The sequence below is a fragment of the Mchenga conophoros genome, linkage group LG23, assembly GCF_057382185.1.
Source record: "Mchenga conophoros isolate Kocher_MC1m ecotype Shallow Benthic linkage group LG23, M_conophoros_male_GT1.1, whole genome shotgun sequence".
Taxonomy (NCBI): domain Eukaryota; kingdom Metazoa; phylum Chordata; class Actinopteri; order Cichliformes; family Cichlidae; genus Mchenga; species Mchenga conophoros.
The window spans coordinates 34,058,597-34,076,534 of NC_140547.1; the positions used below are offsets into that span (position 1 = coordinate 34,058,597).

Consider the following 17,938-nt stretch of genomic DNA (forward strand, 5'->3'; position numbering starts at 1 on the left):
AAAGCCTGTTGCTGTTTTGTTCTCAAGGAAGATTGCCAATCAACCCAGACAGCAGGAAAAAGTGCGCACCATTTTCAGGATGAAAATGCCCCAGGTGAGTAAATTTAAACGTGGGTCATCACATAGAAAAAGGAAAACAAACCCAAAAACAAATGCTACCAACCACAAATGTAAACTTTGTAAAGTCGCATACATTACAATGTCTAATAGCTTAATAATTAAAATTATTATAGATTCAATTCCAAATTTTGAGATTTATTGACTTTTTAAAGTACAAAATGATTGAATATATCAATAGAAGAGATAAACATATGATTTGTGAACAGGTACAGTCATTTCATGCTCCTTCAGATAGCTGTGGTATCTGTTTACATATAAACACTCAGATGGAGCTGGAATGAAGGGACACCTATGGAGGGGGGCCTCCATAGGTGTCCGCATCTGATTTTGGTATAAAGTGTGTTTTTACTATGCCAGATTCCCCTCTGCTTGCATAACATCTTTGGTTTACTGTCAAAACAGTGTGTCTGAGTATGTGAAAATGAGAATGATTGCATGGGCATCACAGTGAAGCTGCTGTATCTAGGAATAAATGTTTAAGAAACAGCAATCAAGCAACTGTGTACCAGAAAACTCTAAAACTATTTACAGAAAACCTGATTCTGATTAGAATTTGTCCCCTGCTGACTAATCCCTTGAAATGGGGTCAAGTTTCTGCCACATTGGTCATACTTTCACATGCATTTTGGGAAGGGTTGGAGTATGGGGGGATCGTAACAGTCTGGTTGCAGAACAATAAGCTGGTTATCTTTAATGTATGAGATTTGGATTTTTGATGGGAGAGTAAATAAATGACTGTACAGAATCTCTCTTAACAAGCACAATAGCTGAAGCCACCTTTTTAGGTTCTTTGAATGGATTTCTAGCACACTTCATGCCTCGAAGCACATTGCTCTCTTACAGAAGCATAAATGAGGTTGTCCCATAGATGCATTGGAGTTTGTAGATGTTGTTTCTATTGGAATTGTCAGTGTAGCCATGAGGCATCTAGTCTGCTGGAAATCTAAAGCAAAAGAGGATCTAAATCAGAGCTTCCCTTTGTGAACTCAAAGCACAATAAATCTTATAATGTCTGCATGGCATAATTTAACAGTACGTGACCATCCATGAAGGATAATCAAACTACATACTGAACTTATGAACTGAGATCTCTTTCTTCCCTTAATGAACACAAACACACTTCTCTTCAGTTTTATTGGCATTTATTCTAAAGGGAAAAATATAGAATTCAATAAATATTATGGCAACAACATTGACAAAGACATTTTGAAGGTGACATCAACATTCAAGAAAACGTGTGTATACACCGGAAAGAAAGGATTGGGAAAAGAAAATAGGGACACGGGCGCTGAGCTGACAAATGTGACAGCACTGGCATTTGAACAAGCTAATTGAGAAACTGATGGTCACATTAAAAGTGCATCAATACCGTTGATATTTAAACAGCTGCGTCATTGCACTGTTGTTTGAGAGGAAGGAAAAAACACTAGTTCAAAAACACTTGTTTCTCAAGACTAATTTTGAAATTGACACAAATCTCTTACATTATGTGACATTACTGCGGAGGTCATGATACTCAAACACTGAAATGACCCAAGGAAGAAAAAAAAATACAATCATCCTTTCCGAGTTAAGGTCTGGTCTGGTCACAGCTTAAAGTCGAACAGCAAAATTCATCTCCAGAGGTTTGCGAAACGTGCAGTGCAGTGAGGGCTAGCAAGCTAACTGCTAAGTGGACTAGTTAAAAAAAACAAAAAAAAAAAAAAAAACATGTAATCTGTATTGTGGCATTTATGGTATTCCAAATATCTGATAATCTCTTCTTTTAATACTGAAGAGGGCAAAGTCCTTCTAATTACAGTGAATGTATGTTTCTGCATTAAATCTGCGCCATAAGTATGATGTAACTCTTCTAAAGCCCTACGTGATAAACTGAAGTGCAGAAATGTACTAAAAATGTAACCTACACATTGAGTCAACATAGCCCACACAGGTACAAATGGTGGCAATACCATCTGTCACTAGCATAGGCTACATGGTAGACTCAGCATGTAAGTCTAAATTGAGCTTTAGCAAGTTTACCACATATCAGCAAAGTTCTTCATCCTTTGGTTGTCTCGCTCGTTTATTCAGTGACCAATACAGTAATCCAGTTTGCAGATATTTACCGTATGAGACAAAAACTGTTCCTGTCATGGGATGGTTCATTCCTGCAGAGGTTTTCGTAGTCTAGCTAATCGACCACAGCTTCCTCCAATTTGGACATTTAGGGTAAGTTATTGTTGATCTTCTTCTGTTTGAATCCTCTTTTAATGTGCTGTGATTCGTGACGCAAAGATTCCAGCCTGTTAAAATCGAGGGGATCCTCCAGAAGATGAGAAAGTAAGCCAAATACCAAAAACTCCAGTTTTTCTAATGTCACTTGGGGCTAGCTCCAAAAGCAAGTCCATCCCCAGAGACTCCTATATTAAAATGCCTATATTTACAGCATTTATTAAACAAAAAAATAATAATATCTGCAGGCTGGTACAGGAAACAGTTTGAACCTTGATGACACCTCTTAACAGTTTTTATAACTCGTCCACCTGCATTCTTCTTAGTAGCCAGCAAAGGAAAAACTTCTCTGGCTGCAAAAACACACTGGTTGTAGGTCTAAGGTGAAACGGCTCTCAGCTCCTTTGTTCTGTGACGACCTTCTGATTTTATATGCTCAATTGCTAGAATTGGTTCATAATGAGAAAGAATTGTAATGATCCTCATTATAGAATGAAGGATATAGCTAACTACAACTGTTAGCTAGTTCACTAGCTAACAACCTGTAAATATACAGTCTCCATGGTCTCCATTGGTATCTCAGTCATATCTGCCTCTTGCGCTTCAAATCTAATTTCAAATCACCAAGATGGCAGCCGACTAGCTTACTAATCAGTAGGTGAAATCACACTTGCTACATCTATCTTTTATCTGTGGTTTGCTTCTGTTAATCCAAGTTACGTATCTGGATGCGAATATATCTTCATCCAGCTCAGATCTGGGAGCAAAATTCTAGTATTTTATCAGTCAATTGACATTTGTGTATTATATTCAAATGGAGCTAGCTAACAAAGCTCGTTAGCATTAAGTCACAACTTCATCTTCTTGTCCAAAATGTAACTTTTCGTTCAAAAAAACCCAACATGGTTGTGGCTAGCATTAGGGTTGTGGATAAGTCACAGTGGCTATGTCCATATTTCATATACAGTGTTCTATTTTTGGTTGCTAATTTTTGTTAAGCTAAAGCTCACTGGACCCATTTAGGGCCCAACAAAAGGGTTAAAGTACACCATTTCTGTTTTTGGAGAAAATAAAAGGCTAACCTGCACTGTTGCAGTGTGCATTTGTTTTCATGAGTCTATCCATAGTTGCTGATGTAAGAGAATGTAGTATTGGTTCAATCTCATCAGGATGAAAATAAAGCAATGACACAGTTATACACCAATGACTTCACATTACACCGACAACATATCAGAGACAGGGGACACTCAGCTTCATGTTTCCATTGAAAGAAATTAAGAAATTCTTCTAATCTGTTCTGCACACAGACTAACAGTTACAGGAGTAGAGGTGGGAGTGAATCAGTTTCAAACCACAGTGACGAGTTCTTGTATAAGCCCTCCGAGGAAGAAGTCTTTGATCCAGCACAAACAACAGCAGTTCCTCTTTATTTCCTCCCCCTGAGGCAGCACCCCCCTACCTACCACCCCATTGCCGGCTCTCGCTCTTATTCAGGAGACCACATGTTCCTACGCATCTTTTTATAAATGAGCATTTCCTAATGACATCATTCCCCCTGCTCATTTCCTGTTAGCATGGAAAGCCTTGACTGCATCCGCTTTGTCCTCCCAGAGGAAGCAGGTCACATCCCCAGGCAGGTGATAGATAGCTTCCTCTTTTGGTGGGGCAGGGGTGGGGGCCGCGTTGAGTGGGATGCTTACTATGCATTGAGTTTTCATTGGTGCAGAGTATTCCAGTAACATGTACATGAATTAAGCTTATAGAACCCCTTTCCAGACAAATAAGGGGTCTTTAGCATGCAGGAGGGAGCATTGCCCCATAACTTCCTGCTTGCACTGTGCTCTGTCCTCATTCTCCTCAGTCTGATCTGATTTGGTCGGTGCAATCACATGACCGAGCAACTTTTGGCTTTGTCCTTCCGGAGGTCCGAGGCCACGGCCGCCAGGTCAGGTCTACCAGGCATGTGTGAAATCCTCTTGCTAGCACGGGCGGTCTTGCTGCGTTTGACGTTTTTGTTGTTTTTGTTGATGCAGGCCAGCGTGGCCACATGGAAAATGTCTCTGACGCTGTTTTCTGACTGCTGGGCCGAGCACTCGATGTAGGGCGCCGAGATCTGCTTGGCCATGCTGGAACCCTAAGAAGGAAAACGTTCAGGCTTACTGAGATTCTGTTTTTTGTAAAGAGCTTGCGTCAATAACGAAAGGATTTGCACACTTTCACAGGGGTCAATTAAACATGGCAATGACCTGATTAGAGTCAGGAAATTGGAACCATCTACCATTTCAAAATGTTCTTTTAATCTACAAACCTGGTCGTAAGAAACTGGCGCTTGTCGATGGTTGGAAAGCTCCACAAGTGTGCTCAGATCGGTGCGCAGGTCCGACTTGCAGCCGACTAACAGCATCTTGGTGTTGGGACAAAACTCCTGGATCTCACCTTTCCACTGTGAAGAAAGACAAAATAGCCTCAATCATTCAGGAGTTCTGACATAAAAATAAAGTAAATTTTGTGTTTTAAAACAACGTTTTTCTTGTGAGTGTGTTCAAATGTTTGTTGCTGTAATAAAGAATTTGATGAAATCCCCCCCTCACCTGCCCTTTAAGTACAAAGGTTAAAGCTGCCACTTCCTGAAGCCCCTCATTTCTTTGAACCCTAGAAAGGAACTAGAAGTAATCTCCATGTTTCCTCCCTGACAACAATAAACGCTCTGTGATCAATGGCATTTCTCTTGGGGCTTTAATCTGAGGCTAATGTGCCTCAGGGCTGGCTGTCTGGCTGGTCAGGGGATCAAGTTCATTGACATCTGAGGAGGAAGTTTGTTTGTAAAATGTGTCTGAACAACCTAAAAGCCTAAACCGAGGTTAAGTCTCATGTAGACGTTCATCGTCTGAAATGCATTCTTCGACTAGCACAGCTTTAAGCACTTTAAACTTCAGTTCAAGCTTAGCAATTAGCTGTATATGACGTGTTCCCAATTACTCACGACAGGTTCAATTACAGTGTGCAACACAAGACAACAAATGGTTAGATAACTAATGTTACCCATCAAAGCGGCAGACTGAAAGGGACAAAAAATCTCAGTGCATCTGAGGTCATCTCTGTTCCTAATGAGCAAGACAAAACTGTTTCTGTCTCGACCGCTAATTCTGGTAAACGTGAGTTGCTTTGAAAAAACATTCCAGGTCGGCAGAAAGCAGCGCAAAAACAGGAAATGCCTTGCAAAAATAGGAGCACATGCCAGGTGTGTTTTAATGTGGGAAGATAATGACTTTTACATTTTGTAGTTTCTCCACCAGTCAGATGACTGACACCACCTGTGTTGCTTGATGTACAGCACACGTTTGGACATGTGAGAATCAGCCAGTGACACGTCCAGCCACTGCAGGGTTTTGACCTGACACTGAAGTCACATTACAGCTATACGACTTCACATGACTGAGATCACAGAAAAAAGAAATGACTGCAGACCTTTGATCCAGGCCTCTGTCACCAGTTCAGACAAAAATCAAAGTACTTGAGTGGAATGTTTAAAAATAGAGCTTAAAGACGTGTTTCCTGCATGGATTTGCCCGAGAGGAGCAACAAACCTTTTTCATTACGCTGTCGAGCGTTTCTGGGCGGCTGATGTCGAAACAGATGAGCACAGCATCGGAGTCGGGATAGGACAGGGGCCTCACGTTGTCATAGTATGGAGATCCTAAAACAAAGGAAAACAAGAAACTTGAACTGTATTCACACACTGTTGCGCAAGGACAAAACTGCTGTATGCATAACTGTGCGAGCACCCTCTTTTGTTCCAACAGACAGCAAAGAAACACGTGGCCAGCTCAGGCTAAGAAATGTTCCTGATTTAATTTGCAGTTTTGCTATTATTGGATAATCTTCGCAGGGATCCAGCTCAAGGGACATCAGAAGAAACTTGAGGTGTTCTTATTTAAAACTTTATAGATTTCATTTTTTATTGGAAGACCTGAAATATGTCTAGCATTGAAGGCTTTTGCTTAAACAAATGAAATAACAGTATTCGAGTGAGGGGCAGGATCAAAGTCTGTTTCAAGAAAGCACAAGGAAGACCAAATTATCACTTGAGCACTACAGATAGTTATTCTCATACGTCATGATTGCAGCTCCGCCATAATCCATGGCAACTAGGCGAGAAAAACAAATAGTGCCGCATCAGTAGAAAAAATGTGCTGACTACAACAAGATCGTTTACCGAAACAGAAAATCTCTCTGAAGGAATAGAACTTCAGAGCGAGGAAATGACTCCCTCCTCAAATTGAAACCATGTGCAAGGGCGACGCCCATCTCACTGCCTGACTGAAGCGCATCGGAGGTTGGGGGGAGGGGAGCTTGCCGTCATGTCAAGGTGAGTCAAGATCACATGGCAAGCAAGAAGTGACCACACACACAAGCAGCTGCCAAGAATCTGGGGAATTTTGTTTTTGGTAACTTTAGGTTCCCTTGGGAAGTCTTTTATAAACACGGCTGCAGAGAAAATTCTGGAATGCACTGGTTCACACACACACACACACACACACACACACACACACACACACACACACACACACACACACACACACACTCTGCTGGTGTTCCTAATCTAAACAGTCTGGATGGGAGATGACATCGTTTTAAACAATGCTTCCAGGCCTGGGCCCCACACAACAAAGCACGACTAAAGTGTGTGTACAGACATCTCAAATATCCATGTCCATGATGTTCCACTCCATGTATATGCAGGAGATCCCAGTTATTATATAGAACTACACAAGAATTAATATTGCATGTAATTCAACACTTGGCATGAAAAATTGCACATTAAGCTTTGCTAATGGCAGAACTGCTTTTCATTTAGCAATGTTTACAAAAAAATGATCTTAGCCAACATATACACATTTTATTACACTAAAAATTACATTAAAGTGTAAACTAACGCAATAATTTTACAGACTGAGGAGAAAAGCTGCTGAGACATTGCACTTCATTATTTTGCATTTTCTGTCATTAGCTGTCAGTCATTAACAACTGCTAAATGTTTTAATTCCTTTCAATTGTTAGCAAGAATTGCTAGCAGTTCTTGCTAATTTGCTTTATGAATAGCAAGTTTTCACAGTTGAAATATTCATAAGCAAGTTATCTGGGCCACCAAAGGGCCGTCATTCATTGCAGTATGTGGGCCATCTGTAGGTGATGTGCAGCCACAGGCCAGTTGTAGACACACTGCTGGCCCAGAACAGTTTCAGCTCTGGCCCCAGATGTGAGCCTAATGTGTACCTTAATCAAGCCATGCAATGACAACATGTGCCAGAACATGCAAAACAGTGCAAAAGTAACATGCCGAAACTCTGTTCAGACAGTGAATGGACTGATTTTTATATAGCGCTTTTCTACTCTCCCAGTTTACTCAAAGTGCTCTATACAACATGCCACATTCACCCACTTTCGCTTAACTGAACGCTTCAAATCATTCATACACATTCTCACTCTTGACATGCAGACTGGAGGAGCCAGGGATCGAACCACTAACCTTCCGATCAGTTTGTAACCTGCTCTACCACCTGAGATATGGCATGCCATTGCATAAACAGTGGCGTCATTGCCAGACCTGGCACACATCTGGTTGATATACACTCTGCCAAAACACCAGTCAGTCCGAAGTGCCAGCTTGATTCTAGATCTGGGCCAGACCTGTTTTCTGTAGGCCTGGGCCACATAAACCAAGCCACAATCAAGCCAGAAATGGCATGCCATCACATAGACAGTGCCATCTATGCCAGGCCTGGATGACATACGTCTTATCATGTCAGAAGTCAGCCAGCAGTGCCGACTTGATACCAGATCCTGGCCAGACCTGCTTGATGTGTGGGCACTAACACACACACAGACACAGTTACTTTACCAACTGACCCCTGAGCTCCTAAGTGTCCCTCAAACCTCATTCAGGGATCCACTCCTCATTTCTGAGGACAGAAAGTGCACATTCCCTTGGTTTCCTTCCATAAAAGGTATTTACATCCATGTCCTCTAACTATGAGTAGATTGTAAAGTAAAAAAAAAACATTGACTATTATCATATATAAATGCACACAAACACATCTCTACACACATATGCAAATGCATTATATTGCCTGAAACAAAAAAGAAAAAATATCAGGCTTACTGCGCAGTGTTGCCTTGAGGCAACGAATGAAAATTAAGTTTTACTGTATAAATAAATTGAAAAAAGTAGAACAAACAAATATGCTTCTTAACATATTCATGCACATACAAGTATTTTTAATATACATTTATTTCACTATAAACATGTAAAATAGTGATCTTTATCTTGCCTCCTAATGGAGAGGTCTCTCATGTACTGCAGCTTGCAGAAAGGGGTCCTGCCCCCCCCAAATGAAAGTCACACCACCTTCAACTCATCGTTTTATTGGAAAGAGATGTGCCTGGTAGCATTATTTCCGAAAAAAAAAACGTTTTTCTTTTTTGAAGGGCCAGTGTAAGGCATGAAAATGTGGTTTGTTGCCTCAGGGCAACGCTATGCAGTAGAGGGTTACCAAGTCTGGTACCTGTCTTGACCTTTGTGGACACTCCCGGTGAGATCATGGCTTGTTTTGGGTCAATTGGTAGTTGTCAATCACAAGTCGTTAGCCAATAAGCATGTGGTTTCTCAGTCAGAGCCACCTTTCTTGTCACATCCAGTGTCATGTCGAGGTAGCCACATGTGTTTTCAGGATAGGTTTTTTTTGCAGTAGATTTATCACCCTCATCGGTATATTGTGTGTATCCGTTCAACTCCTTAACAGTTGTGGTGGACTTCCCAAGAAGGCGGTCGCCTTTCCCAAACATGGGACAAACGAAGTATTTCCAGTCTTAACAGTAAAATCCACAGTATCACCATTACAAAAGTTCAACTTCACGAGCTAACTTATACAGTCTGATATATTGGCTCAAAAAGGATTATGATTATGATCTTGGCCTATCAAAGACGTGTCTGCATTGATGCATATAACCTGAATTTTTTTGCTCCCTATTAATCTGTACCTGCTCCTAAAATCTAGTGTTGGAATGAACTGAATAAATTATTTTGATGTCTTGATCTAAACAGTGTAGTTTGGATGGGAACTCTGAGTGTTTTGGAAAGCAGCCCGATAGGTGATACCGCCTAAACAAAAGGCCAGATGCTGAACTGTTATCAAGGGAGCACAGCAAATACAAGGCGAGGAGGAAGGTGGTATCCCCCACAAGACCACAAGAATTTATTTCTTTCATGACCGTCTCGCAATCGATCATGACCACAATGGGCTGTTCGATTGTTTTTATTCCAGAGCTCGTAGCCTGGAACAAATCAGTGGAAAAATAAAACCTTGCGACTAAAAGGGCATGCTGTAGAATCGGTTGACATTTCACAATGAATAGACTGTTTTTATTAACCTAATGAGAGGAAATGCGTATCTGAGCTGCAGTGTGAAGTTGCTGTGTTATTATGTCTGCACATATTTCTGTGAATTTACCTGCACGTTAGTGCATTTATAGCAATAAATCCAAAGTAAATCCACTGCAATTTCAACATGGTGCATTTAAAATTCGACCCTCTATGGAAGCGTTTTGCTAATAACTTTTAATAGCAGATGTTTCCTTCTTTGTTAGCTGTTTAGAGTCGTTACTGCGTTAGCTCTGCATCTGAGACCAGCCTCTGCTTTAAGGTCATCTTCCTGCCAAATGGAAAGATAAGAGGAAATCCCACAGCTAACACACACACAAAGACCTGGTAACTGTCATCTAATTAGCTCCTGTCATTGTTCTCCCACAGGATCTCTAAATCTGGAAGAAAGACACACACCCTGTCCTCCCTTATTCTGTCCTTTCGATATGTCCTCCATCCTCTCTCGCCTCCTATTAACCATAGCCTGTCTTGTGTCTTGCTGTTGGGCACAATGACATAAGCGGAAACTGTAGAATGCCACTAAATGCTCACTGTTGTTATGATCAAGAAATAAATAAATGCAATGCAATTAATGCAATGAATCTACATGAAATAATGTGGAAAACACATTCTGGTCTATTCATGCAATCTCAAAATATTCCATAATGTTAAAGACATACAACTTCACACAATAACAGCTTTTGCTTTATCTCACACAAGCACATGCAGACCTGAGGTAAGCCAGCTGTGGCTGACAGTCTACAGTCTGGATGTATAGCAACAGATCTGCAGGCCTGCTGGTTTACTGCATAGCTAACATAGCTGAGCAGAACGGAGCTGCTGGGCGGTGAGCTTGTGTGTGCATAAATACATAAAAAGAGGCATTAGGCCTTTGGGGGACACCTGTGGAAACAACAGATGTTGACAGGCACGTCTAGAAATACAGCACTATCAAGTTTATACGGCTCGCCTGCCAAGCACACGCACTACAATTTGCACTTATACACTTATGACTATCTGCTGTAGTTGCTGTGGTTACCATGATATTTGTTTGTGTAAATCTAAAATCTGGACATGAAGGATTAATAAAGTAACCTTTGGTATCACAAAATATGCTCAAATATAGCAGGTTAACAAAAGATATCTTTGGACGCAATTTAATAATTCAGTGTGTACTGTGTTAAATAGCCAAATCTAATATAGCAATACCATTGTAACATGTTGTGTTAACACATGTAAGTGGTAACTGGATGTACTGGTACTTATGGAGCACATTTATACTCAGTTTGAGCACTCAAAGCACTTTCTACTACGAGTCCCATAGCCTAGCACTTTTATCACACTCACACTGGATGTGTAGGGGGCAACCTGAGCCACTGTTGCCCCTGTTGTGCATGTGTGTTATGTTAAAGTTCACTATGATGCACTACAACATGCTCTAATACCTTAAAAAGTATATTATTGAAAGTTATGCAACATATAATAGGTGAGCAACCATTAAGATTTAGCATTATAAATGTGTGTCATGTGTCATAATACATACATAATACTTCAAGAAGCCTGGAGAACTATTCCTGAAGACTACTTAATTGAAAGACAAAAAAAACTTCCCAAATACTTCAGCAAATGTTGCCAATTTCCAATGAAATTGTAAAAACTGATTGTTTTCTTCCGTATATTGGATTTATATTTCTTCATGTTTCAATAAATATAAAGAAGCTAGAGGTGGCTCAAGATTACTGCTTGGTACTTTACACTATACTGTACCGTTTCAGTACATCACGGCACATTACGTTACACTAGGATCGATTGCAGTGTAGCTAAATTTGTTTAAGATACAATACTATCTTATGGCACTCCATGAGCCATGATAAAGTCTCGAAATCAGTAACTGAAGAAAGTCCACCAGAAGGGCTGAAAACAGGAAATCTATTTCCCTTCTCAAATTGTGTAATCCAGCTGAAAGAAACTTCCTGAAAAGACATTGAGATATGATAAACTTTACTTATACAAGCTTTCGAGAGGTTACTTTGGCCACAATAACAAAGTACAAATTGGGTAAGAGTCAAGAGTTGGGCCAAACAGGATGCTGGTGAAGCATTTAGGACAGTCAGATGTTTCTCAGTGATGGGCTGGCAGGACACATGCACGGGGAGCCAAGAATGCAAAGTGCTCAGTGTGAAGGCCGGACATGGATTTTAATGTCAGGTGTTTAAAAAAAAAAAAAAAAAAAAAGTCCTTCCATGACATTAGCAGACAGGAAGTCCATTAATCTCTACCAGGATCCCACTGCCCTTCAGTTCATACACTGCTTCACCATCACCATCCCATTGTCGGTCAGCAAATTCTACCGTGATTCGATTTCTCCCCTCTGGAAACAAGGTAAGGCTTTAGTGATCCACACCACTTCTCTTTCACTGGCTGAGGATCTGGGCCTGCTGGGTACAAAGGGGGTCTTTGTAGTGGAGGAAGTAGAAACCTTTAGTCTGAGGAATGCCAGACATGCGGCTCCAATTCGCTGAACCCAGAAATGTGATCCAATCCAACAATGGTTACAGACTGAAGAATCGGGGGGGGGGGGGGGGGGGGAGTGTGTGTGTGTGTGTGTGTGTGTGTGTGTGTCAGAGAGAGAGTAGCAGAGGAGCTTACTGAGTGCATGTAAAAGTCCCATAGTTAAGCTGTCCTGCACTACATGGGAAACAGGACATGTGATATGCTCTAGTAACTATAGAAGGGCAAGATGATCTGTCTGCTCTGACCAAGCTCTGCTTTATGCATCTTCCATTACAACTCCTTTATCTGTCTTTCTTCCCATTTTGCAAAGTGGGTCAACTTTGAATGTGCGCAGTAAACAAAAAAAAAACAACTAATTTTCCCCATATATATATATTCCCTGTGATAAATATTGTCAAATGAGATCCACTGGGTCTGATGTTTCCCATTGGGATTTCTAGAACTGGAAAAGTCTGAACTCCTCTAGTTCTTTTATTTTTCCTGTTAAGCTCGAAAACGTATTTGTTGTAGCTTTGGGAAATTGCCTAACAGTTGGAACAACTGTGCAAGACCAATTTCGGAAGTATGAAAATACTAAGCCGTTTCCTGCAGTTCAGTTCCAGCGTAAGTATATTGTGAATATTTCAACTGTGAAAAGTGCAAAATCAGTTTAAAGCAATCTTCTGTGAGCCTCGGATTAGTACAGAAACGATTAGAAACGACAGCAGTTTTGAAGTTGCTTTCATCGACATTTTAATATAAACAAAGAGGTCATATGACCAAAGAAAGTCTCCGGTCTCCTTTAGCTCTACTACTTGGCCTTTTAGCATCTTTCAGCTTGTTGTTTTGGTCTAACTGCTCATAGCTTTACAGTCTTGGTCTTTCTTAATGACTGTTTCCAGGTGCAACGAGCAGCTGTTTTCAGAGAAAGGATACATTTTTAAAAACAACAAATGCCACAGCAGAGCAGATTGGCTAGCAGCTGGTGGTCACAGCAGGAGCTGATGGAGACCAAAACAGAGAGCGAATATAATGTATGTAGAAATGGGTCACCTAAACCAAAGCTCTGTGAATGTTTCGTTTTTTTGCTTGTTGTTCCAACACCAAGGAGTTAAAAATGAAACCCACTGAATAAGGGAAAAAAGTCGGAGCCATCATTTGTAAAAAGGGTAACTCCTACTTGGTGGTTGCTTTCCAAATCTAAGAATTTGATGCTTGAATTGGGGGTTTTTTTTTTTATGTTTTGTGGGGTTGGTGGATTTTCTGATTTGAAAAAAATAATCCATGCTCATTTCCACTCTGTAAAACGAGAAAAGACCTAAGGCATGCAGGTGCTGAGCCACGGGGGTTGCTCTGTTTACCCACACGGTTTTCCTATCCTCCTGTTTGACTCTCAAACAAGCACTTTTCCTGCTCATTCAGACACGGAGGCAGACAGGCAGACAACGTAAACCACTTCCCCTGTTGGTGAAAGAAGCATCAAAGGCTCGCGCCTTGGCCCCGGCGGACCTCACCCTGAGACTGGGGTGGCAATGCTAGAGCAGACAAGTAGGTTGGGGAGAGGGGGGCAAATGGAAGGCTGTATAACTGGCAGGAATTTACCTTAATGGGCCGAATTACTCCCTTCACCATCCCCTTTAAACACAAACACATAAACAGCAGGCTGCTCATTAGGCCACTCATCACTGCAGAACAAAGACCACCTCGGTGTGTGTGTGGAGGTGTGTGTTTGAGAGGGAGGGGAAGAGCGGGTGGCAGTCCACAATGTTTGTCTTCCTCCCTCCGTGTTGGTCTTTGTCAGAGTGCAGGCCTGGGTCTCACACACACACACACACCTCAGGAAATAAGGGATCAATTGGATTGGCTGTGGCAGATGGGGGTTTCAAAAAAAAAAAAGGAGAAAAAAAAAAGGGACCAGTCAAGCTGAAAGCTGCATCAATTGGTCACTGTGTGTGTGTGTTCGTGTGCTGGGTGTGGGTTTGGAGTGAAGGTAGGGGTGGGTTGGTATAGGGGTATCTGGCACCTTCTAAAATCCAATGATCTAATAGGAAACCACCCCCAACCCTCCTTTTATGAAACAGAGAGAAAAAGAAAAATGGCTCCAGGCAGGCAGCCAACACAATTCAATAAAAGAAAATTCTCACTCGGGCCAGTTTTCATTTCTTCGCCTTTCCACATTTACACACAAAACTGGAGGGATGAAGGAATTTTCAATTTGATGTCCTTGTTTCACTTTCTTGTAGAGTTACTGAGGCGGCAAAGGAGCGCCACTCTGCAGATGCTTTTACTTTCATTTGCTCTGAAGTATAAAACAGCTCAGAAATCTGGATTTTAAGAAGCTGCTGTTGGATTTTCCGGTCTGACGTTTCAGAAAGAAAGAAAGATCTCAAGCTGACCTCGGTCTTCAAGTTACCCAAACGTCACTCAGGAATTCCAGGCCAGGGATTTTCCTCTCATTCCCACACAAACACCACATGCTCACACACATGAAACATACACCTCGCTGCTGTGCTATTCAGTGCTCAGGCAATGATCGATGGGAAAATGGGTTTGTTTACGCACACGCACACACACGATGCTGGTTTTCAGAGCCCAAACACAAAGTCTAACCCGCAGGAGATTAAAAAGAAAAAAAGCTGCTGAGCCAATGTTGCTCAACCTTCCCGAAAAGCACAGGAAGCAGGATGAATTTCAAAGTGTGTTCACCAGATGTATGAATATGAGCTTCGTTCAGCCTATCATTATGTTTCCTTTCCTGTTTCCACTTAAGCTTTGCTCAGCTGGGAGGAATTCATAAATCAGATCCATTCCACTGAGGCGTTCCTGCGCTCGAACTGAGCTACGAGGCTGAACGTTTCCATGTAGGTAAAAGGTAAGCCCCGATCTAATCTGAGGGGAAACGTGCGGTTTCGAGGAACAGCGACTCCAGACTATGGGAAAGGATTAACTGTGCTACATTGATTAAAATGGGTCAGAGATTAATTTCATTATTTGAGAAAAAACAAAGCTGCCCTGGGACTCTCCTGTCTCCTGATTTGGACATTCTGGGCTAAAACCTGTTATTTATTTATGACGCAGTCAAACATGGGTGAATTCTACCCCACAAAGTTAATAATAAACTAGCTCCATATCATTCAAATCAGCAACTGAGTGACTGATCACAGAGATGCATGTTAGAACATGTCCACACCACCGCCACAACTGACACAAGGTGACACTTGGAGCATGAGTCAGACAGAGAGGTTGTTGGAAGTGAGGATTACCTGAGGTGTCCCACAAACTGAGCTCGATCCTCTGCGTGTCGATTTCAAAGCTGGCTGTGTAGTTTTCAAACACAGTGGGGACGTAGCTCTGCAGGAAACATTTAGAAGAGGGGAGGTCAGGGAGGAAGCCTGCCAGGTTTTAAACTTTGAAGAAACTGAGCAACGTTAGATTTATTACCCTATTACCACGATCGTGTACTACAAAGGTGTTGGTACTACTACGTTTAGGTTTCAGATCCCAACACGTATCAAGCACTACAACATGAATGTCCTTCATCACTACTGGAACAATCCACGTGACACAGCCAGGTTCAGAAGAACAATGAGATGCGCTGGTCGTGGTATCAGTGTGTGTTATTAACATGCATCATGTCCAGCAGGCTGCAGGGTCTCACCTCAGGGAAGCAGTCTTTGGCGAACACGTGAAGCAGCGCAGTCTTCCCGCACTGGCTGTCCCCCACCACCACTATCTTACACTTCACACTCTGACTGGGATCCATGCTGGATTTCAGAGATAACTTCTGACACGAGCGTCTCTCCTTCATTGATTTGAATCGTTTTTAAAAATGAGTCCAATCCTGGGTGGGTGGGTGTGTGTGAACCGTCGAGAAGCAGCTGGTCTCGGTGCGTCCAAGCCTGCGCGCCTGCTCTCCTCCCCCGGTGTCTCCGCCTGCTCTGAGCCGGTAAATTCCATTTGCCTACATTTATAACGTCGCAGGAGCCAATGGCAGCAGCTCTCCGTCCGTCGGGATGAGGCACGTCCCTCCCTTCGTCCAGCGAGCCTCCACACAGACGCACGCCGGGCCAGGCACCGTGATGGCGCCCCCGTTTGGACTACACACAAACCTCAGCTTCAACATCAAAACAATAAAACACAAACTAAGATATTTTTTTAATCAGTAAAGTAAATCAGATTATAGTTTCCATTTGCCAGTTTTTTTAGAGTGAATTGTGCGCAAAATTTAGACTTACAAGAAGAACAGCGCCAGTATAAGGCAATTCAAACTATTTATGTTGCCTTTCCTTTATATACTATAACATGATTTTATAAAATAGTGACTGGCCTTTAATACAGCATAAAACTGTATTAAAGTTTTAAAATTGATGGAATACAGCAGATACATGCAAACATTTTATTTGCTATTTATTTGCCAATATACCAAATATAAGTCAACAAGGCCTGTGCTGATACTTACCCAGCACATCAATGCATCTATAAAATATAGATATTTATTATTTTTATAGCCACAGTTCAGCCGTTAAGTCCTTCAGCTGTGACTATGGAGTCAAGCAAGTAAATGTAGCCCAAATCAAGAAATGATCAGTGCTTGTAGGGCAGTCATGAAGATAGGTGTGCTTAGAGTTACCACTCAGTTATCCTTGTAACTAAACACGGGCAAGCAAAAATCAAAATAACCTTGCTGCTGCTGTAACTAGGTGGAATTAACCCTTTATCATCCAAGTCTCATACAGGCTTTTTGTCGCTAGCACAAATGATAATGGAGTTACTGTCATGAACAGCTGGGCTTCCATTTAAGCTTCAACAAAGAAGAAAAGAACAAGAGTAGAAGAAGAAGACAGATTAATATCAATAACATCTGTGTAATAAAACACAACCTTTGACCCTGGAGTTAAGGAACACGTCACAGTCATTCTATGATATACAATTCAATTCAATTCAATTCAATTTTATTTATATAGCGCCAAATCACAACATAAGTCGCCTCAAGGCGCTTCATACACACACTGTCTGTTTACTTTCTTTAGCATGAGTGACTAAAAGGCAAAGGGTAATAAACATTTATGATTCTATAATTGTCTAATATGACACAGTGACTATTCTAACAGACAAAATATAATGTGCAATTTGAGCCCAGCATTGCTGTTTTAGTTGAGTTTTCTTAAAACACCCTGTTGTTATAGTGTTTGCTACAAGATCAGTGTGGAGGAAACCACATAAAAAAGGTTTAAAGGTGCAGAGCAGGGATGTGAAGCTCATTGTACAACGTGGGCCACTTTGGCCTTAAGTGGGGCATACCAGTGACACTCGCCTTTCAGTGTAAAGAAGTTTAACCACGCGCTGAATCCCTCAGTTATCTTAATAAAAGAAAAAATAAGTGCTAATTCAACAGCATGTCTCAGTTTTTCTGCACGATAAAGTAAACATTTCTGTAGTAAATAGAAAAAGTCTGATATTAAGTCATTTCTGTCTTCATGAATGATCCCAGAGGTTTTTATCAGTAGAAACGTTTTTACAAAATACAGGTAAAAGTCAAAAAATGTAAAAAAAAAAAAAAAGTCAAAAATTTATACCTTTCTTCACATTTTCCAAAACTATGCCAGTTCTCGAGTTTCATCTTTAGAAAGATCTAGCTAAAATTAATCAATAAACTGAGCTGGAAAACAATTTCTAATTACGCTCAAT

The 17,938-nt window shown here is 41.2% G+C and overlaps 1 protein-coding gene across 1 annotated transcript; it reads right to left on the reverse strand.

Annotated features, from left to right (window-relative positions):
• Positions 1-1,227: 1,227 nt before the first annotated feature.
• On the reverse strand, positions 1,228-16,198 carry rnd3a (Rho family GTPase 3a). Its single transcript, XM_085264309.1, has 5 exons — positions 15,909-16,198; positions 15,514-15,601; positions 5,922-6,031; positions 4,643-4,777; positions 1,228-4,468 (listed from the first exon to the last, which is right to left on the reverse strand). The coding sequence occupies exons 1-5, from the start codon at positions 16,056-16,058 to the stop codon at positions 4,220-4,222; spliced, it is 732 nt and encodes a 243-aa protein (XP_085120435.1). The 5' UTR covers positions 16,059-16,198; the 3' UTR covers positions 1,228-4,219.
• Between the last annotated feature and the right edge of the window lie 1,740 nt (positions 16,199-17,938).

Coding starts and splice junctions, on each gene's coding strand:
- rnd3a (XM_085264309.1), bottom strand. CDS start 16,058: ATGAAGGAGAGACGCTCGTGTCAGAAGTTATCTCTGAAATCCAGCATG. Junction 6,032..15,513: donor CAGTTTGTGGGACACCTCAG/GTAATCCTCACT, acceptor CCTTTGTTTTAG/GATCTCCATACTATGACAAC. Junction 4,778..5,921: donor TCGACAGCGTAATGAAAAAG/GTTTGTTGCTCC, acceptor CTTTCTTCACAG/TGGAAAGGTGAGATCCAGGA.